Source organism: Serinus canaria, chromosome 7 (genome assembly GCF_022539315.1).
Source record: "Serinus canaria isolate serCan28SL12 chromosome 7, serCan2020, whole genome shotgun sequence".
Taxonomy (NCBI): Eukaryota; Metazoa; Chordata; class Aves; order Passeriformes; family Fringillidae; genus Serinus; species Serinus canaria.
In genome coordinates, this window is record NC_066321.1 from 4,786,629 (window position 1) to 4,812,386 (window position 25,758).

The 25,758-nt window shown below is 38.1% G+C and overlaps 1 protein-coding gene across 1 annotated transcript in view; it reads left to right on the plus strand.

Moving 5' to 3' along the window:
* LRP1B (LDL receptor related protein 1B) overlaps positions 1-25,758 on the plus strand; it is a 474,765-nt gene that overhangs the window by 231,204 nt on the left and 217,803 nt on the right. The window contains exons 8-12 of the mRNA XM_050976996.1: positions 14,483-14,705; positions 17,506-17,677; positions 20,341-20,484; positions 22,344-22,580; positions 25,391-25,571. Of these exons, the coding sequence (XP_050832953.1) occupies positions 14,483-14,705; positions 17,506-17,677; positions 20,341-20,484; positions 22,344-22,580; positions 25,391-25,571 (957 nt within the window). The remainder of the gene's footprint in view (positions 1-14,482; positions 14,706-17,505; positions 17,678-20,340; positions 20,485-22,343; positions 22,581-25,390; positions 25,572-25,758) is intronic.

Genomic DNA, 25,758 nt, shown 5'->3' on the forward strand with positions numbered 1-25,758 from the left:
CTGTTTTTATTGATTTTGTTCTCTCTTCTGTTTTAAATAGTAATAGTAAGTTTCAGGTGGAAATTTTGGGCCAGGTTCTCTGCTGTAGAAGTAGGTACATGGAGATTTGAACACCTCATCAAGTCAGGAACAGATTTATCCCAGCCTTTGGAGTATCTGGTACACTCTGTTACCCTCTCACCAGAAAATTCATGAGATGCTAAAATCACTGTGCTTGATAAAATATTAAAGCAAAATCCCTAATGCAGAGTAATTACCCAATAAAACAAATAAATGCCCCACTCCCTCCAGTAAATACTTATTTTTGATTGAATTTTTCCTCACCTTTGGAACTGTCCTTAGACTTTCAGCTGTTATTTAGATACTGAGGAGAGTGCTGCCTGTTCCTAGACATGTTCAACAGCACAATGCTCAGATGGCAATTTATTTCCTCTTTACAGCTGTCTGATGCTTGCAGATTAGATGTTCCAGCCTGGGCTTTGAGTGACAGAGTTTTGGGAGCATGTGTTGAGCATACCCTGACTTATTTAATTGAGTTCAGCTCATAGCACAGCCTCAATTACTAGTTTAATTAAGAAGAAGAAAATAAAAAGAGAAAAAAATGGAACCAAATAATAGCAGGAAGGATGAAGTTTTGAATTATAATTGAGTGGTGCTTCTGTGTTCAGAGTTCTTGGGGTTCATCACTTGCGTGGTGAGACCTCGTCTGACTTAACAGGGTGGGACTGGATCTCAGTGACTTGGGAAGCAATCAGGATTTCCAAAAAGAGCTGAATCCCAGGGGTTTATTCCTTTTATTGGTGTAGTTTCACAGGGATTTGGGCACCATCTGATCTGCTGTGCTGATTGTCACTGCTGCTGTCTCCCCATTATGCTCTGACAAGCAAGCACCTCCCTTGCCAGGTGCCATCAAGAAGCAGGTTGAATCAAGCAATTACTGCTTGCTGAACACAGGAGCAGCTCTTGAGGAATATAAAGTAGTATCCTTACTGCTCTTCAGTCTTCCCTCTTTTGGAAAAAAAAATGTGAAAAGACCAGGAGCAGATCTTTTAATAAGGTAAGAAAGGAAAGGAGGGCTCTGCAGCAGGTGGTGCCTGTGTGTCCCAACCCAAGCTGTCTTCTGCCTCTTCACAGAGAGCAGTGAGGAATGGGAGTGATTATAAAGTGCTGGAGGTTGTGAGATGATTCACTGGGGTCTGTCAGAGGAGGACAATTATGGTGAAGCAAAGGGAGGGGAAGAAAGCCCCAAGTTAATCTGTGCTCCCTTCACCTCAGGCTGATTAGAGTAAATTCATTTCTGTTGCAGGTAATATGCAAAGTAGGTATTAATTATAGTTCAGGCATCAGACAAAAATAATGCAAAGAATATGTTTCATTAATGATGCCTGTGGATTAATGCTTTTATCCTGTAATCAAAGCAAACAGGCAGTGCCCTGAGCCCCTCCAAATCCCACCAGGCTGTTTGCTGATCCACTCTCACTCATGTCAGTGTACATCAGTTTTGTCTTAAAATAAAGAAGTTAAGCCTTCCTGACAGGTAGGCACGCCATGATCTGCTTTCAGGCTGTCTGCTGCAGAGAGACCCTTCTCCTCAGACTGTATCAGCTGTTTTAATAAAAGCTTCTCCATCAGTTCCTCTTGGGCTGCACGTGCAGCTGCCTTCCTTGTGCAGCTCAAGCTCCTTTCCTGCTGTCACTCAGTACATGGTATCAGGAACTCAGCATTTGTATTGGGGTTTATACTGTTTCTTCTTCTCCTAAAATGAGATAATTAGTTAATTAATAAAACTAATAAGTTAAGCAGCTCTAAAATGCAACTGTACTAATCACTGTGTGCCTGGTGGACTGGAGTGTTGGGGGGCAGTGGTATTGTGAGCAAGGAAAAAGTGATTTAGTGAGCACTGATGTGACCAAAAGCCTGTGAGACTGAGTGGCATGAATCATAAATATGCTAGAATTCCTTTTTCCATATAGTATTAATGACATCAGCCATAACTTACTTCTTTGAGTTCTGAAATAGTCTTAGAATTGATAATAAAATAGGTGGGGTAGTGTGGATGAGCTGTCAGTTCATGCTGGCATAACCTAACTGCTTTGCACGTGAATATAGTCCTGTACTTGGCCAGAAAAATATTTTTATTTTATTTTTCCTGAAACTCTTCTTTTTTTTTTTCATTTTAGTAATTTTCAGAAATTGTCTTTCTAATTCTTTGTGGGGTAGGTTGGTATTTGAAACACTACAGAGATGGTGCATGCAGCCGTCCCTGGGGTGTACAAATCCCCCCCTTTTCCTCCTCATTCTGCTTGGGCCAGAGCTGCTAATTCATCTCTACATTTCTGGTGTAGCAGAAGAGTAATCAGGAGGTAGATCTGTTTGCTGGCTCCAAAATTGCTCGTGAAATTCCTTCCCTGAATCAGGAAATCCAGGAATGGGTTCACTGAGCGCTGCAGAGGAATTGTGGGGTGGGGTGGGGTGGTCCTGTGTGTCCCATTCCTCAGAAACATGGACAGCCCACGGCACACAGAGTGGAGCAGGGCAGCAGGGAAAGTGCTGAAGTGCCCTGTATTTTTCTGTTCTTTTAATCATTTATGCTTTGTGACTTTCTGGAATTCATTCCATGCTGAACATGCCATTGCTCCGTGCTTTTATTCCCAGAGAACAAGGAGGAGTCAAACTCTCAGAGCAGAAAATTTCTGGTTGATATGGATGGATAGATGGATAGAGAGATAGATAGATAGATAGATAGATAGATAGATAGATAGATAGATAGATAGATAGATAGATAGATAGACAGATAGATAGATAATAGATAGATAGAGAGATAGATAGATAGATAGACAGATAGATAGATAGACAGACAGATAGATAGACAGACAGATCACTAGACAGATAGATAGACAGATAGATAGACAGATAGATAGATAGATAGATAGATAGATAGATAGATAGATAGATAGATAGATAGATAGATAGATAGATAGATAATCCAATAATCCCCTGAAATAATACTTATTTTGTTGTTGAACATCTTGGTCAATTCTTACCATGGTTTTGGGAGGAGACAGAATTTATTTTATTTATTTATTTTATTTCTATCTTCATTTATTTGATTTCAGCTAATCCCTTCATTGTTTTTGTAAACAAAGCATAATTTTTTGCACCACATTTTGCCAACTGCTTAAAATATATATATATATATAAATGTGTTTGGAGCAGAAGTGGATGCTGTGCCTCTGGATCAGCTGACAGCATCTTTAATCCCACAATTCCCACGTTGCTTCTTGCAGCCTCTTATTTAATTCATTACTTATGTTCACAGCTCTGTAACAGGCAAAGTGAGTGTATTCCACATATGGCTTTTCTATAAAGTACTTTGTCATGCCAGCACAGGTTTGCACTGCCCTCCAAATGACACAGACCTCATGTGGAAAGTGGCAGTAGATAATTCAGTAAATAAGGATTATTAGAATGATCTGCTCTATTGAAAAGGGAAATTTCAAATATTATTATTATTATTTATTTCAAATATTATTATTTGAAATAAATAAATAAATAAATAAATAAATGCATATTTATCACTTTGAACATCAAAATACAGCACCTCCAGCAGTTCACTGTTGCACTCCAGTCAGTATCTCCATATCATTACACACCACCACATACTGAAACTTTTTTGTCATTGAGTTCTTCTTGGCACTCAGTAAATCTCTCAGGAAATGTCTGTGAAAAGATTTCCTGACTAGAGCCAAAAGCAGGGACTCCTTTTGACAATTATTTGTATAATTTCTTTGCCAAATTAGAAATGTATTAAGTAATGTGGCAGATCATTGATGGGCTCTCAGCTGGGGAACCTTGGGAAGTCAAAATGGAAATATTCCTGTTGTTTATGTATTTGTGTTACAAATCAGCACTCCTTGACTTTAAACCCTGAATATATGCACAGCTTTCTAGCAGCCTCATATTAGTTCTAGTAATTAGGCACTAATTACTAGTGGTATCATAAATAATTCTGCCTTCCCACTAGGCTTTGCTGCTGTAAATTAAAGGTTAACAGATCAAGAATAGATTAACAACAGCAAAAGCACAAGAGCCTTCTCCATGGTGAAATAAAAGCAATTTTGTTGACACTTAACTGAAATTGAGTTCTGTTCTGTAGTGCCTGAAGAAAAAATATCGAAGATTTAAAGATTGTGTGATCTCAGAAGAGATAAAATAATGCAAATACAATGCTTCCAATTTAATTTCAAATATTACAGTTCTGTAAAAATCCTGCTTTGCTTTTTCTTTCTACTAATTTGATAATTTGTTGCCTATGACCTTTGTTTTAGACAAGACTTTGGTTTGAGGTTTGGGGTTTTTTATAATTTTAATTTGCAAGTACAATTTTGGGGAGAATATGATTCATTTACTCAGTAGTTAAAGAAGAAGAAAAACTGCCTATTTTTACTTGCTGTCAAATGCCAGGATGGGAATGGAATCAGGTCATTCCCTTGTTGCTGACTTTAAATAATGCTCCAGGTAGGAATTTGTAGTGGGAGGGTTTGTAGCTCTGAGTCCTGCACAGAGATGTGCCATCACTGAGCCTGGTGTGGACCAGCAGCACCCAAACCAACCTCTGCAGCAGAAGATATTTGAAATCCATAAATATATTTGAATATTGAAATGTTTCCAATAATGAAAAATATTTGAAACATCAGATATTCAAGATGTAAGTTCTAATATTCACTTCAGAACTTATTACTTTGCAAAAAAACTCCACAAACATTAAAGAATAGAGATCCTAAACAGGGGAACTGAAGTGCTGGATGAGAATCTTGGTTTTATTTCATTTTGTGCAGTTACAGTTTGGGCTAGACACCTTTTTCTATTGGTGAGCCCTGAGTATTTCTCGTTGCTTTTCACCACTGGAATCATCAATTGAATTGAAATAATTCAATTAATAATAATTCTGCAAAGTTTACTGCATCACCCCAAAGGAAGGCCAGAGCACAGATCAGTTCTGTCCATTGCTGCCAAGCACAGGCTGTCTGTTTTCTGCTGTCTATTTTCTGTTCTACTCTGTGATAAATAACCACTGGCACAATGTAAACCAGCTCAAGGATTGATTGTGTTAGTAGTGTTTGCCTGCAGAGATCAAATAGTAAATTGTTTTGCTCCTCTTTGTCGTAAGGTGAGATCATTAACATGAATAAACTTAATTTGAAATAATTTTTTATTGCTTATTATTTATTCTAAATATTAAATTAGAATTTATGTATGTATTGGAAATATAAATTTCAGATGTTATTTTGTCAGAATAGTATTTTTTACAGCCTCATCTGTTTCATCATCCAAGATAATTTTCAGCTTTGATGTCATTGATTATATTTAATGGTTAAATGGTTATTTAATGGTAAAATGGTTGATTATATTTAATGACTTAAATCTAACCCAAGAGCTTTCAGAGCAGGGGCACTGAGGGGTGTACCAGCAACGTTGCTTCCCACAGCGTGCAGAAAAAAACAAACAAACACAATAAACAAAAAAAAAAAAAAAAAAAAAAAAAAAAAAAAACCAACCAAAAAAAACCCCATAAAACATCCAACCAAATAAAAAAACAAAACCAAAGCCAAGAAAACAACAAAAACCACAAACAAAAATACAAACAAAGAAAAAGGGCCCCAAACACCCCTTAGATGAGAAAGAAAGAACAGCCCAGCATCCACAGCAGCTCCCACAGCAAACCTGCCAGCTTCCAGCTGTGTGCAGTGCTGGGATTTTCACAATTTGGAACATCACTGCATTTCACAGCACTGATACAACTTTCCTTGAATTTGCTGGAAGGAAAAAAAAAAAAAATCCCCCTCCCTTCTGTTGACTGCGAACTCATCCTAACTTAAAGTCATCAGTTCTCAGGGTCTGAAGCCTTTGGGATCTGAAGTCTCAATGTAATCCTGGCCTTTCTGCCTGGGAAGGAGCCCTGAGATTCCTAAAGCTTGCATACTGTGGATTTTTGATTAATTTAATGTAATCCTACATAATGATGATTATTGTAGCATTTTCTGCATAAGATGGATGAGACAGGTTCTCAAATGCCAGCTATTACTGACATTTAATCTGGTATAGGTCATCAAATACCAAGGTGGAAGAACTGTTTTAATTTATTTTTTCTCATTAATAATACATTTAAAAGAAATTATTATTGCAAAAATGTTTCCCTTTTCCATTGCTTGTCACTAAGTGGGAAAAAGTTGGGTGACAGAAATCACTTGGTGGAGGACAAAGCATCCTGGATTGTGATTGATGCTGGTGCTGTGGAAAACATGATTTTAAACCCCTGACAAACTGAGTGGGCCCATTTTCCACATTTCATAGTGCCAAATGCTCCATGCAACCATCATTTATTGCTCAGGCTGGGTTGAAAAGGCCATGTCTCAAATTCTGGGAAGGAAAAGGCCCTGGAGAAGGGAGGCTGTGTTTGGGAAATGATGGCCTCCTGTGTCTAGCCAGTCCTTTTTAAACAAGGACTTGCTGCTGCTGATTTGCTCTGAGCCTGAGCTTAGCTCCAGGACAAAAGTTAAACCCTCCCAACTCCACACTGCTTTAGCCTCAGGCTCCTCAGGCTGCAAGACAAACACAATTTCAGGGATCTTCTTTAATTCTACTTTTATTGCCCTACAATCACTGAACAATTAATGAAAACTTTCCCCCTTCCTCCCCCTCCCTCCCAAAAAAATCCTATTTTCAAAGTAATTTTTAATATTGTCGCTTTTCAACTAGGGGAAAAGGTTATTTATTAAGTGGAAGGAGCAATAGAGTCTGACTGCACATAATATCTTGTGAAAATTAAATACCTCCAGGAAAAGTGCTGCATTTATTTCTCCTGTGAAAGAGCTTTGGTACAATAGTGAGGAAATCTTTGAAAACCAGGGTATGAATATGTGTATTCTGCTCTGTACATAAAAGAATGCATGTAAAGAGTATAAAAGGTCATGTGGCACCATTTTGATGCTCCAGAAATCATTCAAAGCAGGATAATCAAAAATTGCACATTAAAATACCTATCCAGAGTTGGGTTTGAGGGATAACAAACATATCAGAGCCTGAGTTGCCAATGAAGGAGGAGAATTTTAATTTTCAGGGGCAAAATTATTTCCCTGCCTCTTGTACATGTGGTGAAGGAGTGGAAATGGGCCATCTTACCCTCAAAAATAAATAGAATAATCCAAGAACTATTCATCATCATGTTCCACATTTCAGCATCTCTAACATCAGTGCATGCTTTGAATGTAAACACATATTTTGTAACTAAATAAAATCTGCTAAATATTCTCTTTACTTTAGAGTGGGTTTATATCTACTTTTTAAATATGTGATGGAGACTTCATGGTATCATTTGGATGTCACATAAAAGTCTACTTAAATGTTGATATAAAGCCATGTAACATGGCACTTTGTTTATAAAATGATTTTTTTCCAGTGGATCAGCACACTGATTTGGCACAGCTGGTTTGTGATAAAATGGGAATAATCAATGTTTCTTCATTTCTGTTCTAATTGATGAGCTTGCAGTTGCACATGGGGAAACACATTTAGTTTGAAAGGACTCCTAATTCCAAATTTCTGTGTCTGATGTAAGTCTGAATCCTCACATTTTCAGATAAAGGGCAGTAATCTGAGAAATAAATACTGATTCAAGTTCAGGGCCCTTAATGAATCCAGGAATAAATCTGCAATGTGTCTTTCATTTCAAACTGACAGTTATTAAAACTTTGCATGTATTTATGGAATAAAAATGTGGCTGAAGACCAAATATTGGATTTACTGATTAAAATTTCATATTGGGAATGAGTTTGAAAAATTCAGAGAACATGCTTTTTATTCAGAAAATTTATTTGTGCACAAAATTGCTCAAGGTAATCAGATTATTTTAATGAAAAGATATTGAATTGTATGTAGACAGAAAGCAGGTTTAAGCAAGTATAAATTTGATATATTCTAAGGGATGCACTTTTACTAGAGTTTGTCCCATTGCTGTAGTATTGATATTGGAAAAAAGAAAAAATAGACAATTGTGTTTGAGAGTGCAAGACAAACTTTCTCTGCAGTTTTATCCACAAGCAAAACCTGGGAACTGAACTTCCATTTCTCAGTGTGTTTGATTTATTGCTGTTATATTCCAGATGTGCTTTTTTTGAGCATGTACAGCCACAACTACTCATAAATGGAGGGAGAAATAGAACATGGTTGGATTGATTTGGGTTTATTACATATTTAAATATTAAATATGTAACATAAAATATGTAATATGTATATAGATAATATATAAGAGAAAATATTTCATATTTTACATATTCCTCTGCATAGGAAGAAGTAGAGTTTGTGTGAGAAAATTGCAACTGTGACAAAACATCATGAGACAGAAACTCAGTTTTATATCTTTCTGTCCTATATCCAGAGATGGTAGATGAGTGCACAGGACAGGCATCTGCACTCTCACCCTTCAGAAAAATCATATTTGGGTGGGAAAAGGAGAGGCAAACACTTTTAAGGATTAATATGAACTTATTATGAACTTATATTTGATTGACATCCCTAAGACAAATAAAGGCTTTTATACCCTCTGTAGTGGAAGGGATCAAACTTGAAGAATAGCCTGCAGGATTGCTAAAACAATTGTGGAGTACAGTCATAACAACATAATAAACCCCCATACTTGATGGGTAAATTGTGTTCACTCTATAACACCCCAAAAATTCACATTTCTGTGTCTATAAGGAAATGGGGGCTGGGGGGACCTGTTGATGGCAAACCAATTTAGCTCTCTAACAGGTATATTTTTGTAAATGGATGAACAGATTAAATAGAAACAAACAAACAAATATGACAACTTGCATCTTCCTTAGCAGTGAACCAGAATGGCTTTGATTTTAATCCATCCCCAAATTCTCAGCTACTTTCCCCATTTGCTGCTCAGGCCTCCACCCCTGTGGCTCCAAATAAGAAAACTTTTGTTTGAATTGGCAATTTCCCTGCAAAGAGAAGTGTATTTCATGACAAATGTCCCCCCTGGGGGCTGAGTTTTGCTGATTTTTGCCTGTTGCTGTGCAGCAGTGAGTGGAGCTGGGCTCTGCCTGCTGAGAATGAGTTGTCTGACTGGGTTTTACTTTTATCTGCAGCTCGACCCTGTGCTGCTTCCTGCCTGGCACTAAATCTGCAGCTCTCTAGGAGCAGAAACCATTATTATTTTACTCACTACTAGATTTCCAAAATGCCAGGAACATTTGGAACATATGTCTTCCTTTACGCTGCAGAAATCACAGAGGAGCTTTAATAGAATTTCACTCCCGTGCAGCACAAAAACATCCACTCCATATTTCCTTCCAATATCAGTTACAAAAAAAAAAAAAATAAGGCACTTTTCTGGAGAGCCAAAGAGTTTCTAACCCCCCAAATAGTGTGGGAAATTATCCTCCAGGTGATGGATGCTGCCTTGTGCTGGAAAAAGCAGAGGAAGGAGAAACCCAAATCCCCAAATTCAGTGGTATTTCAGTTCCTTCTCTGGGGAAAAATTTCCCTTTGCCCCAAACCTGAGAATTGCTCTCAATGTGTGTGTGTGTGTGTTCTAGCAAGCAGTGCTCTCTAAGTTCCTAAAATCTGGGACACTGAGGGCCATTGATCATTTATTACCAAAAATGGGCCAAATCTGAGGGTGGCCCATTTCTTCTGCTTTAGATGTGGATGAAAAAGAAAACTGCTGAACCCAGAAACCAACCCAAACATCATCAGAGTTAAAAATGCTCCTGGATCATGCTAGAAAGCTTATTATTAATTAAATGGCATGTAAACAAAATCAAATCACATTCATTTTTTTTAAATGCAGTAGAAATCAGGCCCAGGGCTGTGTGGCAGTCCCCTTCAGAGAATGCAATAGTGGATCACCTCACAGCACAGGCTGCAGGAGAGCCCCAGGGGTGTTTTCACACAGCCCTTTTAATGAGCTGTTTGGATCACCTCCTCTGAAGAAGGTTCCTTGTTCACAGTCCCCACAATTTTCCTTATCTTGTTTGTCCTACAGGAAATCTGGATGGTGCCACTCAATGCCAGTGCTGTTCTCATTATGCTTCAAAGCAATTAAATTGCACAGCATTTCTCTTAATTCCAATTCATACTTTTTTCCCACATCATAACCCTGCTCCTAAATTGGTAAAAAGCCTCTAACTCTTTGTGACTTGTTGTTTTTGCTAAAATCATCTGAATATCTTTAGTTGCCTTCTGTCTTGAAAATGACCCTCAGTGTAACTTCTGAAAATTAAACCCTGTCCTTTCTACTCATAGCTCCTGTTGAGGTGTGCTAGGAATTATTTTACTTTATTCTAGTTAGGTCTTGTTCAGAGCAGTAACTTGGCCTAAGAAAGCATCATTTTTTTTTCTGTGTATACTTCACTAATTTGCTTCCTACAATATTTCATTGGCTTTTTGTCAAGGAGCTCCAGAATTTGTATTTTTACCCCCCAAACTCTGATTGTTCTGTACAGTGTTTGGCATCTTAAGTGCATTAGAAATCAGCAGTTTTCAGTCATGCAAGTGCCCAAATGTAGCTTTACTGGGAAAACAATTCTTTCTCAGCTAATTAAATAGGTGGATTCTGAAGGAGGTGACTGAGAGCTTGGAAAACAAAAGGAAGTGATGAGAGAGAAGGTTCTGGGCAAAACCAGTGGTGAGAAGGGGTTTGGCAGCTGAGCTAAGGCAGTAACTGTCCCACAGCTGTCTCTGTAAGGAGAGAACAGCAGCCCTTTTGAAGCCCTCCTTCCATATTTTTGATAATGAAGGAAAGATGAATGAATGTGAGAGCAGGGACTGGGAAGTTCCCTGTCACTCTTGTCTCATGGCAGCATTCTTTTCCTCTGGAATTAGTTCTATTTGGTAACATTTATTGCTCTTTTCAGTCAGTGGGTTTGTCAGGGAGGATTCTTTTAAAAGGCTGGAGGGCTGTCATTGCTCAGATGTGGACAGAGTAGTCCCTGTGCTCCCAGCTGGAGCCAAACTCTCTGCAAAAGCTCCAGCCATAACTTTTTAAGACTGAGTTGTTATTCTGAGGAGGGTGCAGGTAATAGAGGGAAGGATGAGTTTCTCTCAGCAGTGTAACAGAGCTGTGAAAATAGCAAATGCCATCCAGGGGTGGCTGAGTCTCCAGCTGGTGCAGGGAGGTGGCTGGGCTGTTGTGCACCCCAGTGAACTCAGCTCTGGAGCAGCCAACCCAGTGCTGGCCATGCTTGTTCAATTACTGACCTCAAACTGGAATAACTGCACAGGAGGGCAGCAGAAAGGGGCTGCCTCATGAGAGGAGGAAGTCTGCCTTGCCTGCTTATCTCTCACTGCTAGGCAGGGGGAAAGAATTTGATTTCCATCTAGAAATAGCTCTGGAGAGGAGCACAGGTGAAAATAGCTGTTTAAGCCAAATAAGCTGCTGCAGAAATTACACATTCAGTCTGTGTAATTCAGCCTGGAAGATATCACCATTAGTTATTAGATGTAGAATCCTAACTGCTGGGACCACAGTGAAACCATTCTGGAAAAGTCAAAACAACTGAATATTTAAGAGTTTAAATTCCTGCTAAGGACCAGGACTTGATGAAGAAGATTCTCTTTTTTGTTGTTGTTTAACTAGAGGCAGAATTCAGAATTTCCACACAGGAAGTCTATAGCTTTCAAAAGATAACCTGCCATAAAATAAAATTAAAATAAAATAAAATAAAATAAAATAAAATAAAATAAAATAAAATAAAATAAAATAAAATAAAATAAAATAAAATAAAATAAAATTCAGTTTAGTGCCAACATTGCTGTTGTTGCACAGCCTCAATTAGCAATCAATTAGCCTCGTTGGCAGCCCCAGGAAATGAGGGCTGCCATGGACTCAGCTCTCTGTCAGCCCCAGAGCCCTGAGCTGGGCTCTGCAGGGACATGCTCACTGAGTTTTCCTCCCAAAACTGCTCTGTGAATGGAGAAAAGATTTCATTGCCCTCTGCTGAAAATGGAGAGGCAAACCCAGCACCATTTGTGAGCCCAGAAATTGGCCTAGAGCTGAAATAAATACTGCACAGTGCATCCTTCAGAGCTGCCAAGGCAAAGGCAGTGCAGTGTAATTGTGGGTCAACTTCCTGTGCTAGAAATGCACTTCTGGTTCAAACCTCACTCTCAAAATCTGCAGTAGTCATTAAATACAGAACTGCACTTTAAGATTACACAGTAAAGCATTTCATTTTCTTAATTTAATTTTCAGAGCACTTTGATCATGCAACAGCACTTAGGGAACCACTTTCTTGTTCTGTCTTTTACCTCTTCCTTTAATTATAAAGTTTCATTTTTGTCAGTCTCGAGGAGGAGAACAATGATTTTTAGAGTAAAAAGACTGTAATTTATACATGAAGTCATGATAACTTGCACAAATTCTGTAATTATAAGACAGATATTGAGGAAAAAAAAATAATTGACCCCCTATTCCACAAAGCTGGAGCAATTTCTTAAATTCTTAAATATTCTTTATTCTTAGATGTTCCTTACTGGATCTATTTGCTATTGACATACGAATATTTTATTTCTTGTCTGATCTGAAAAGATATTGTTGTTGTAAAAGATATTTGTTTTTCTTTTTAACTTTTATTATAATCTTTAGAAATGTTAAATTATTAATAAAACCAAACACTATGGAGTAGAGTCAGTCTGAAGTCACACTTCAGGTGTTTATAACTGCTGTGTCTGGATGTGTATTTACATAAATGTGTGTTTATAGATTTATTTGCTTGTGAGTGTCTGATCACAGCAAACCCAGTTGGTTCTATGATTCCAAAATGAGCTTGATTTGAATTATTCAATCTTGATACACAAAGTTCCATTAAATAACAGAAATCAAATCCCCAGAAGTACAGATTGTATTCTGGAACACATGTGACATTTTAACAACTTATTTTAAATATATATAAGTGTTGGCCTTGTTATTCCTGGTGATCTGAATACATACATAAATAAGTGTATATACTATTGAATACACTTTTTTTATTTCTTTCTGTTTTCATTCCAAATTACTTTTGCTTTTCAGGCATGATTTTTACATTGCAAATATCCTGTGCTGTGGACATTTTGATTTATATGGACCTGGATGTTAAGTTTGTGTTTTTAAATATATTCTTAGAGTAAAGCTGGATTAAAGAATGACAATGAAGGACAGGACAGAAACTCAGAGTTATTCTGATAAATAGAAATCCCTGTCAGGAAAGGAGTTATCCCTCAGGAATGTTATAGGTAAAGTTTATTCTGCCTTATGGCCTGGTGATGGACTACCTGACCTTTCAAAGTCTCCTCCAGCCCTATTTTATGATTCTGAGATCAATTCATTTTGGCATTTGACAGCTCCTGCACATAGACTGTAGATGATTCTAATGCCTTTAGTTTTATAAAAAGTTGTTGGGCTGTTTTGTATTTTATTTGTATTTTTTGCACTTGAAACACTTTACCTCTAGAATGTATTCTTATTTATTTGAAGACTAAAAATAAAAGATATGGTTTCGTTCTGCTGTTCAGCAAATAGCCTAAAACTGGATTTTTATGAGAAGTTACAAGGCTATAAATTACTGCTCTATCACATAAAGATATCTGAAGTTTTATATGCTGTTGATCCAAAGTTATTCCCATTAGTGGTAATAACTAGGAGATAATTCACTTTATTTGGATAATGAAATCCTCGTTCTCAAAGTGGTTTTAGTAACATTCAGCCTGGAATCAGATTATTCTTTACAGCATGTTAAAGTCATGGCAAGGTGGTCTTGAGCCTGCAAGTGTAATTTGTTCTCACAAAGAGGCAATCCTGTTAAAATATTGTCAGGTTAATCAGAATTGATTTGCTAAACCCAGTGAATGCTAATCAAGCATTGGCTTAGGGAGCTTTAGCAGCAAGTGTAAGTCTTTGATAGTTTCCCATTATTCCTGGATGGAATGACTCACTGGGTTTGTGCAGCATTTTGAAGCCTGAGCACCTTTCCAAGGCTGGAGACAAATGTACTACAGACTAAAGCAGCTCCTCCAGAAACAGATGTTAAAACACCTGACAGTGGGGATCCCTGCCTTTGTTAAAGCTCATGTGCAACAACTGTTCTGCAGACAGCCTGAGTGCTTTGTGCTTTTGTCACTGTCATCTGTAACTATCCCACCATTTTCTACAAATAATGGTTAAAATTGAATTTAAGATTGTAATTTTAGAATGTTACATGGTGCATCTGTTTTCGAAGGAAATGCATTTAGAACTTCTGACTCTTACATTTGAAAGATAATTCTGTGTAATTGTTAATTTGTTAGAAGATACGGTGAATTTTAAAAATAATTATGGGGTGTATAAGAAATTGAAATGACAAAGAATGAAAACTTCCTTTTTCCAGAGCCAGCAGGAGCTTTGCACTCTGCTCACACCCTTTAAAACTTACAACATCTTATTTTCTTTCAACAGCAAGCTTTTCTTTACAGACTACGGGAATGCTGCCAAGGTGGAGAGATGTGACATGGATGGAATGAACAGGACGTGGATAGTAGACTCGAAAATTGAACAGCCAACTGCTCTGGCACTAGACCTCATCAATAAATATGTGTACTGGCTTGACATCTATCTGGAGAGCGTGGAAGTTGTTGACTATCAGGGGAGGAGGAGGCAAACAATAACTAAAGGCAGACAAGTAGGTATTGATTTGGAAATCAGTAAAAAGTAATAATATCAACATAAATGCACACATGCTAGCAGCTACAGGAATTTCATAATTTGTTACCTTTTTAGTTCAAATGTGTTAGAATTTAAAAGATCCAGCTACGTGCTTTGGTTTATCTGCAGTTTAGCAATTTTGCAACCTGTGAATATTTCCATGCAGTTAACAATGCACCCTGTAAGTCACCATTGTTAAAGACTTCAGGAGGGAAAATCTGGAGTGGAGAGGTGCAGAGAGATAAATCATTAATGACAAGATGTCCTTACCCACTCAGGAAGGAGAGACTAACAGGCACAATAATGTGAAATAGAATAGCAAAAGCTATTCACCCATTCAGACTAATCTGGATGCCCTTAAATCTTATTTTTGTTGATGCTTTTCACAGCTGATCCTGATGTTCAGAGTCATAAAGACAAACTCTGAGGCTGTGACTCTTAGAGCAGGAGCATTTTAGTCCATTAGCCTGGAGAGTGGAAGAGTTCTCTGGCACTTGTGAGTCTTATGTAAATCCAGGGAGAATCAGCAAAGACCAAACTGTTCTGGTCACTACTGGACTGCCAGCTGTGGGCACCAAGTTTGCCTGAGGTTAAACAGAGAATGTCAAGATGTGCAAAAAGAAGAAACATTTTACCAGCTCTTTAGTCATTTGTTGCTTCCAAGCAATCAGTGTTTAGCAAAATGCAACGGGTTAGACTGCTAATTAAAAATAGGCAGAAAATGTGACAAAAAGCAGTCTAAGTGCTGGTTTGGCAAACCCATTCCTATTTTTGCCAATCTATCCCCAGTCTTTGACCAACTCTGGAACAAGAGGACTTTCAAACTTTTGGCAGATCTTTTGTTTTTTTTTTTTTAAGGTACCACTTTGAATTAGATACTTAAAAAAGCTAAAACCATTTCCAGAAGCTATTAAAAAATACCTTTACAGGCTTCTAACTGAGCTGTACTTCTTTCATAGGAAAGATGCTTGTTCTTCCTCTTCTTGCTGAAATTTAGATGCAAAAGAGGATACTTTATCAAGTTCAGGGGAATTTTTCTCAAAACTAACTAAAAAGATGAGATCTCTGGCTTTTGATATGGGTGAAGGGTATTGAGAAGTTTGGCTTCTCCCTGTTGTCACAAGTGGCACTGATTGTCTTTCCACTCAAAGAATTGGTAATTTCAGTATGTTTTGGGCTGCATATGCCATGATCTAGAATGACTGCTTCTCCAAGTCATTCCTCATCAGTCCAAGGAAACAGCAGACTACAAAACTGCTCCCTAGAGTTTTTAGGGACTAAAATTTATTGTGTAAGTACAAACATGTCAAAGATGTGTTTTCCAAGAAAAACTGGATTCTGTGATTGACAGCCTGGGTGGCTTTTAAAGGACAAACCAGTAATGTTTTTACTCATGCATGGGGTTGCTGGAAAGCTTCATGAGATGTAGAGAACCCAACAAATTAAAAAATAAATACAAACCATTAGATAATTATAAAAAGTGTTGCAAAACGAGCCACATAGCTTTAATAGTTTTAATAAAGAAGATCTCTCATGGGAGTTAGATGATAAAGATTTAAACTGAGTGGAAATGGAAAGAGGGAAGAAAGGATTGTAATTCAGGGGAGAATTCCACAGTTTGGTACAGATGTGCCTTTATTTTCAAGGCTGTTTTCTTTTCCATCTTAACTATAATTGCATTGAATTTCTGTTGGGTCTTAATCAAATGCTTCCAATGATGTCAATTATTATTCCTTTTCTGGGTAAAGACAGAATACAATGGTAAGACTTGGCCAACTGGGGTATAATTTCCCATAAGAATAACTGAAATACTTGATGCACAACAGGGTTGTTTTTTTGTTTGGATTGGGTTTTGGTGACATGTGTCTGAATTTGGGAGTGAATGAGATAAGTAAATACTTTGTGGTGAGCAATGGAATGGTTAAAGTAATAAGATATTCAGCCTGTGAATATCTGAACATCTGCCAAGAAAATTCTCTTTAGTTTGTTCAGAATTGCCAGTGAGATATTTTACATTTTCTAAATCTATAAATCAAGCATGACCTCTAAATTATTAACCCATTGTGTTTGAGCTGTGATTGTCTAACTACCAGCTATTAGGTAATTTTTAATCAATGTAACCAGACACATCAGAGATTATCACAATTTTAGAATTCCCTTTTTGATAAACAAGCACTGCCAAGTGGCCACTACCATATTCAGAGACACCAACACAAAGGGAACGCAGCAGAGCTGACAGAATTTGTTTATTTCTCATAAAATATTTTCTCAAGAAAATATTCAGCAGGTATATCTTGCACCATTTGCCCTGATTTGATCATAAAATAATTATAAAAAATGGCTCAATTACACCTATGAATTGTGTTTTAAATTTCTACGTTTGCTATATTTATTAGTTAATAATAGTTAATTTATCTTAATCACTATTAGTTAATGATAATTAGTTAATACTAATGTTGCTGTTGCACTTCAAGAATGCAAAAGATTTTAATTCAAAAAACAGAGAAACTGGATAATTTGTAGAGTAAAGGAATTTAGATTGCTAAATAATTTGAATTTTCTACCTTTCTTGTATAAAGCTTTTCTAATTACACATTTCACACTACAAGAAGGTGAATTATACTTTTAGAGTAATTTGTGTTTATGATTTACAAGTACTCAGAAAGCTTTTTGTGCAGTTTATCACATACAATCCACAGTAGTGTTTGACATGTACAACTCAGGCACATGCCTAAAATATTGAGCTAAAATAAAGATACCATTTGTTTCCTTTCCAGATTAGGCATCTTTGTGGCTTGGCAGTGTTTGAGAACTATTTGTACACAGTTAATTCAGACAGCCTCAGCATTTTACGGATCCACAGGTACAATGGTTCCGATGTCCAGGCTCTTGCTAGGCTGGACAATGCCAAAGAGATCCGTGTGTTCCAGAAGAGAACTCAAGCAGCAGGTAAGATCAAATCTCCTCTCTCTAGAAAGCCCAAAAGCAGACAGTGAGTGCTTGGGCAGTCAAAAAGGTCCTACCAAAAAAAAAAAAAAAGGATCTGAAGATGGAACTAAAATTTGTCCTTGTGGCAGAACTTTGTATTCCTTGAGTTTTGTGTTGCACTTTTCCCGTGTCTCTAAGCTCCAACTCAACCCTTTCCAGAGAATTCAGTTTGGGGAGCTGCCCAAGGGCCCTGCTCTGCACGTTGTGGCACTCAGCATTTAACACCTTCAGGATTGTTGGATGTACAGTGTTGTCCACAAGCTTTGGTTCTCAGACCTCAGAGATTCCTGCTCTCTCTGGGCCTGCTTTTCACACCTCAGGTGAGCTCCCATCTCTGGGGCTGCCAAAAAGGCACAGAGGTGTGGGCAGCTGAGCTGCCAGCACAGCCCAGCTGAGAGAGGGAAATGCTGACAGGGTGAATATCAGCTTTGCCATCTGTGAAAGAAATCTTCATTTTCATCTAGAATGAAAGAACTCTTTTTTATCTCTGAATTTTTTGGTAAAACAGCAATTTCTGAGTAGTCCTGTACGACTGTAATCTGCTCACATCCTTTCTGTATGCAGAACATCAGTGGGAGCTCTGGGAACTTTGTGCAAAGAGTGCAAGATCCAAAATGTTTCCCGTGAGGCTTTATGGGAATGTTTTTGCCATGACTGATAACAATGAATCGTTGCCATGACTGCTTAGACAGAAAAGCCAACACATCAATTCTCAATGTCAATGTTTCTAAACAGAAGGGCTGCTTCTGAAGAAGCTCGTGAAGTGGGAACAAACTCTAAATTGATGTAGAGTGGGTGAACTAATTTTCACCCTGGAGCTGAGGACATTGATTTGCAGATGTCAATGTCTGAAGGAGGCTGCAAAGACTTTCTTTGCTATTATCATCCCTCTCGTACTCCTGAGGGAGTCAGGGAGGTTGAGTAGAGGAGAGACATGAGCACAGTGTAATCTTTTATTACATCCTGTGATTACCCCACCACTCCTTTTGTTTTGAATGGACATGTTTGTTGCTTGTCAAGATTCCCTGTAACAGCTGTCTCAGCTTGGTGGAGTTTCTGTATTACCTTTAACCTTATCGACCCTAAACCACTTGATTGCTTTATTTTAAAAGAAACAAACCTGAAAACTTGAGGTGAGGTAGAAAGAACTGAACATTTTCTGAACTAGAATACTCTTTTCTGGTTTAAGCCAGCTGAGAAATTTTAATATAGCCTGGTAAGTTTTGTTTCCTCAGCATACTGCCTTAAAGAGTGAAAAAAAAAAAAAAAAAAAAAAATTAGGCTGCTAATATAGAACCATGCATTTGGAACTATGAAATCCAGAATAAGGAATTCTTTGGCTTCTTCAGCTGGATTTATATCCCAGCTGTACAAATCTGCAGCCCACCCCAGGAAGTGTTCAAGGCCAGGTTGGATGGGGCTTGGAGCATCCTGGTTTAGTGGGAGGTGTCCCTGCCAATGGCAGGGGTTTGGAATAAGATGGGCCCTAAGGCCCCTTCCAACCCAAACCATTCTGTGATTCTATAAATATGGAAGAATTCTATGAGGTTTGTTCTGTTCTTTAGTTTCAGCACGTGTGTCTGCCCAGAGAGGTGCTGTCTAAGGGAGTAGAAGGAATGCCAGACTGTGTGGGCATGGGATGCACTGTGTCCTCAGAAAACCCCAACCAACCACATGAACCAAAGCCACAAATGGAAAAGGGGAGAAGTGTCAGCTCCCCAGGGAAGCACTGCCCAGCAAATGCTGTGCAGGGCTCAGTCACAGAGGGGTGATTGCTCACAGCCACGGGCACGGCTCGATAGCCCTGGGCTTGGTTGGCCTGGCTTGGATACCATCTTTAAAAAACTCCTTCCTTAGAAGTTATATATTGTATTTGCAGGGATCCCCAACACAGGCAGGAATGATGAATCTGACTCCATGTTCTAAGAAGGCTAATTTATTACTTTATAATACTATAATTTATTAAAGAATACTAAACTACTCTATACTAAAGAATACAGAAAGGATACTTACTCAATGCTAAAGATAATGACTTTTGGCCCTGATTGGCCAGAGAGTGAAAACAACTCACAGCAGAATCCAATGAAACAATCAGCTGTGGGTAAACAATCTCCAAACACATTTCACATGTGAGCACAACACAGGAGAAGCAAATGAGATAAGAATCATTTTCCTTTTCTCTGAGGCTCCTCAGCCTCCCAGGAGAAGAATCTTGGGTGGAGGGATTTTTTCAGAGAATGTGAATGCCACAGTTATATTGTGGGGAAAGATTTCCTGTGACACAAACCCCCTTTCTTTATGTTTTCCCTGTGTCTAACCTGTCCCCATGCTGGTGTCATTGCCTTGCTTTCAGTGGTGTGAGCTGGTTTCCTCTGGCCACAGTCAGAAGCCATGTGTGTGAGTTGGATCCATCTGGAATGCCAGGGGGATGCTCCCTCATCTGCCTGCTCAGCAGCAGCCACAGAGCCATCTTTAAAAAGCACCTCCCTTAGCAGTTATATTCTGGGGAAGGATTTCCTGTGACACAAACCTCTTTCCTTGTGTTCTCCCTGTGTCTAACCCCTCTCCATGCTGGTGTCATTGCCTTGCTCTCAGTGATCTGAGCTGTTTTCCTCTCTCCACAGTCAGAAGCCACGCCTGTGAGTCGGATCCATCTGGAATGCCAGGGGGATGCTCCCACATCTGCCTGCTCAGCAGCAGCCATAAAGCAAGGACCTGTCGCTGCAGGACTGGCTTCATCCTGGGGACTGACGGCAGGTCATGCAAAAGTATGTCCTTGGGGTCACAGGCTGCCAGCCAGGAATGCTCCAGGGGCTGGTTCTGGGGGCTCTCTAGCAAACCTCATGGGCTGCTCTGGGGTAAAGTTGGTTTCAAATTAAATGTGTGAGACAGTATTTTTTGTTTAAATTTGTTTATTATTATTTTCTCTATTATAGTCTCACAAACTGAATTTTACAATACTTAAACTTTATTTTTTTCTAACATCTTTCTAAACATAAAATATCTAAGTAAAAAATAATATTTCAATTATTTTTCTTTTAACCTAAAAAGAAATTACTTATAATCTATAATGTAGATTTTTTAATTTAGTTACTATTAATAATTTTAACAGTTATATTAATTTAATTACAATTTATGAATTACAATATTACTTAAACTCATTAAAAAAGGTAAAAAACCCCCCTAACTTCTATCCTAAAACTTCTATCTTACTTTATATATATTACTATATTTTAAACCATTAAACTCTTAAGTTTTCCACTATATAATATTACACACTTTTAATGTCTACCTGACACTTTGTTCACATGCTCCTTTCATTTCCTTAAAGTTATTTGGTTTGGTTCAGTTCACAGGAGTGACAGGTTAAACCTGGAATGCTCAAAGAATACTAAAATTATCACAAGTTTTACATTAATCAGCCTCACTCCTTATTTATTTGCCGTGGCTTCTCACAGCACACAGGCACTGCTACAATTTCCACCCATGCAAACAACTTAGAGCACAAAAGCAGAGCATTCATGTGAACAAGTCAAGGTTTTTCTCAGCATACTCTGTGAAAAGAAATGTGATTTGTGCAGCTGTGCTTATACCTAAGGTTACATGTACACAATCTGTTGGTCACCTACAGCCAACAGGAGTTTTGGGGAATGCCTGGTTTTTGCCTGGCTTTTCAGTCAAAAGGTGTTGATTTAGTTCAGATAAAAGACATGCAGTTAGAGACTCTGATGGATGCTGGTAGATGGATTTATGTGAGCTCAGTCAAACCCAATGCAGTTTTCACTGACAATTCCATCAAAAAGCCCTGAGAGCCAGCAGGAAAAATATAGAGAGAATTTTAAGAGGCATATTGATAGCATGAAGGCTTTAAGGATAAGTATCTTTAAGGAAAGAAAATCACTTTGCTAAGCTTTAGTTGTTTGTAATCAGCTTAATTATTTGAATTGTAAAAATCTTAGTAATATGAACTTTTGATAGCCATGTTTTCTACCTCAGCTGGAAAGAACACAGTGTGTGTATGTTTTACTCCTTTCAATCTTAAAGAAATTTAATCTTTTTTGTTGTTGGATTCTGAAAAAGTTTAGGTGGAATAAAAGCGTTTTGTAAATGCTGGCCTCATGGTGGTGTTAGATTTTAAGATAACTTCAGTTGTGTTCTACATTACCTTGATAGATCCTAAAGAATTGTAAAACTAAATGTCTCCAGAGCTATATATGCCCACTTCACAGCAGATGCAAAGTTATTCCCTGATCCACAACTGCTTTTTCAGTGTGAACTTTTACACAAAATAAATAAATAGATGTAAGCAGCTCACAAAAGTAAATCGTGTTTTGAATAAGGTAATGTAATTAGGTATTTTTTCTTGGTTTTTTTTTTTTCCTTTTTTTTTTTTGCTTGTTTGGGTTTTGGGTTTTCTTTTTTTTTTGTTGTTGTTGTTGTTTTTGGTGGTTTTTTTTGTTTTTTTTTAAATCTAGATACCTTCAGAATATATGAAAGTTTAATTTTCAGTATCAAATAAGGCTCCTGCTCCCCACTAATTATGCCAGTTAATTAAACAGGGACATTATGCTCTGTGAAAACGATTAGGCAGCACCAGTGGTTTATGTTTGTAATCTTTCTTTTGCAGGACCAAAGAATGAATTGTTTCTTTTTTATGGGAAGGGACGGCCAGGAATAATCCGGGGAATGGACCTGAATACCAAAATGTCAGATGAGTACATGATCCCCATCGAGAACCTGGTCAACCCTCGTGCTCTGGACTTCCATGCTGAAACCAATTACATTTACTTTGCTGACACCACCAGTTTCCTGATTGGGAGACAGAAAATTGATGGCACAGAGAGAGAAACAATCCTCAAAGACGGTGGGTGATGCTCAGTGCTGGTGACACTCAGAGATGCTCACTGCTGAGAAGTTAAACTGACATTTGCAGATAATTAAAAGGGGGTTTTGAGTCTCCTCTGGAAAAAAGACACAAATTTGACCTTGAACAGAATTGGAGATAATTTTTTATAGCTTCCTGTATTTTCTTTTCTTTTTTTTTTCCTGAGGGCAGAATTGTAAAGTTTGGTTAAGTCACTCTGTTGTGGATTCTTGCTGTGTCCATTTAAGCTCACCACTGGTGAGTAATTCCTGTTTCTCCACTGAGTCCTTCCAGTAGCTGGATATTTGTTGAGCCATCCCAAATCCTTGCAGGCTTTATAAGACTTCTTCACTCCAGCCTGCATCACACTGTGGATTCTGGAGTTTATTCAAGTATTTGGCAGATGAGACTGTCTGTAGTGCTTGAAAACTCATTAGGGTAAAAGCATTGTCTTTCCTGATGCATTTTCCATTGTGAATGTGGAAGCAACAGTTAGACCTAAACATTTATTAGAACCTTAATTAAGATGCTTGTAACATTTATTATAGCAATAAGAGAAAATGCCAGCAAGTCTTTAGTTTCCACATCTCCCACTACACTGAATCTCCTTGTTTTAGAATCATATCTCATCACACCAAATGTTGTTGTAGTGAAAAAATCTTCCAGTTTGTCAATTGATATTTTTTTTTCCTTTATGGGCCCTTGTCTGAAATACTGCTTCAGCAGGAGGTAGCAACTGCCTCAGCTGCAATTCATTCTACAGTAATTATTTTCTGGTCCTCAATCTAAGAAGAAGCATAAATATTCATCTTAGCCTTCAGAGAGCTTAATATATTTACTTGTGAATGGAAGCTGAGGACAGTGAAAGTAACTGAAATTCCATTGTTTCAGCAGAGGGATGTTCACTCCCTGTCATTCATAAGACATGTTTTAATGCACACTTCTGAGGAGCCAGCTCCTCTGTGCAGTGATATGATGCTCTTTTAGTGTAAGGTCTCTCCTCAGAGCCTGCACAAAGATCCCTTCAGCAGCAGTTGCAAGGAATAGTGACAGGCTCTTTACCCTGCTCTGGTGAATGGTTAATAAAGGGCATTTGTCTCAGAAAATAACAAATACTCAGCTGTCAGTCTGGTAATTCTTCATTTCACTGCCAGCACGGGAATGGATAATGTACATCTCACATCCTCCACTGGTGACTTTCCTTCCCTAACTGTGCATTTCATTTGACAGGGAAGTAGCTCAAATGTGCAGTAGAGGAAGGAGCAGGAAATATGTAAATTAAACATTCTAAAGGAGCAGCAAGGAGCATCCTGGCTGAGAGGTGTCAGACAGATTGGGGTCAAACAGGTTGGGATTGGCCTACTCAAACATGAATAAATTTAGTATGCCAAACCAGAAAATTGGTGATATTCCTGTAAATAATGTTTAAGTGCAGTGTCTACTCTTTATAAGTACAAGATAGCAAAAATATTAATGCAATACCGAAAGAGCTGTGGATTATCTGATGATTTATTTTTGGTGATTCTCTTTGCAAAGACCAAAAATATGTCACTGTCATTCTCCCCTTTCCCAGGAGCTTACATTGTTAGCTCTAACTCGGTGTAGTTTCATAACTTTAAAGTATATTTAAAGAACATTTGTTAATGTATTTTTCATGATTTAAAAAATGAATATGGCCTCCAGCCCTAACACCTCAGCTTTTATTCTTGTCAACTCTCAGGAACTCAGCAGGGACAGATTAAATCATTCCTTGGTGGAAGGCTACTACAGGAAATCAGGTGTGTCAGGAGGTGGTGTAATATTTGCTTTGAGCAGCATGCTGCTAAGAGCTTCTAGCTGTGGTAGGAGCCACTTCTCAGATTAGAAGTTGCCTGTTTTGGGTGACTATCAGGTTTTTTGAGAATATGTACACTTGTTCAGACAGCATTGCAGCTCAGATAATTACAGTTTGCCCACACAAGAGCCTGATCCTACAGCTGTTGGCTGGGAATTGAGATCACTGAGCACCTCACCCTGCTGGAGTTTGATTTCCCATATATTTCAGCTGTGATTTCTGTTTCTTCACTTTGGGAAGCAAACTGCTGGGTAGTGTTGATAGCAATTTGACAGCCCCCAGCTCAGCCTGGCTCAGAGCTGGTGGCACAGCTGCAGCAGTACTGTACTTCCACCAGCAACAAGAATTGTAATTAACCTTTCAAACTTGCATGTAAAATCAGTCTTTTACATTAAAAATTGGAATAAAGAAAAAACTAGACATTTTTAATGTCTGTGTTTTTAAAAACCACTGACATTTTAAAATGGATCTGAAAACTGTTCAGTCAACATGAACACAAACTCAGGGCTTTTTATTTGTGTTTGTACCCCTAATGGTTTTTTGAACTCATTCTGACACCTTTGCTTCCCTCCAGCTTCTCAAACCACAAGGAAAAATAGTTTCCCAAAAGTGATGTTCAGGTGGATCAGAAATATGGATAAAAATGTTAAAACACATTTTCCAAGAATCCTGAGCTCATACCACTGTTTTGGTCTTTTTCTTTTAATTTTTCAAATAACTTCCTCATATTTTGTCTCAGAGGATGTATTGTCATCTCTACACCTGTGACTGGTTTACAAAACTTAGGTTTAGTTTCTTGAACAAGGTTTGGTTGGTACTTTGGTTGGTACCAAATATCTGTAATTTGCTTGGGATCTTCAGTAGATAAGGGGAAAAAGCAATTTTAAATATGACATGTATATCACATAGTAAATAGTGAACATAAGTACATACAGAACATAAATAGTATCAATCTCTGTTCTCTCTCTCTCAACAGATCTTGATAATGTGGAAGGTATAGCAGTGGACTGGATTGGAAATAATCTGTATTGGACCAATGATGGCCACAGGAAAACCATTGCTGTTGCCAGACTGGAAAAAGCTGCTCAGAGCAGGAAAACCTTGTTGGAGGGAGACATGTCCCACCCCAGGGGAATTGTTGTCGATCCTGTCAATGGGTATGAAGCAAATTGATTTTTCTGTAATGGTTGTTTTTTGTCTTTGTGGCATAAACACAGGATTCAGTTTGCTCAGGATGAGGTTTTAGAGTCATGTAGTAGTCTGTGATCCTTCAGGAGTCTCTGTAATTCCTGCCCAGCATTCTTGCCCTGAAGCCTTCAGAAGAATTTGTATGCCTGTCACTGT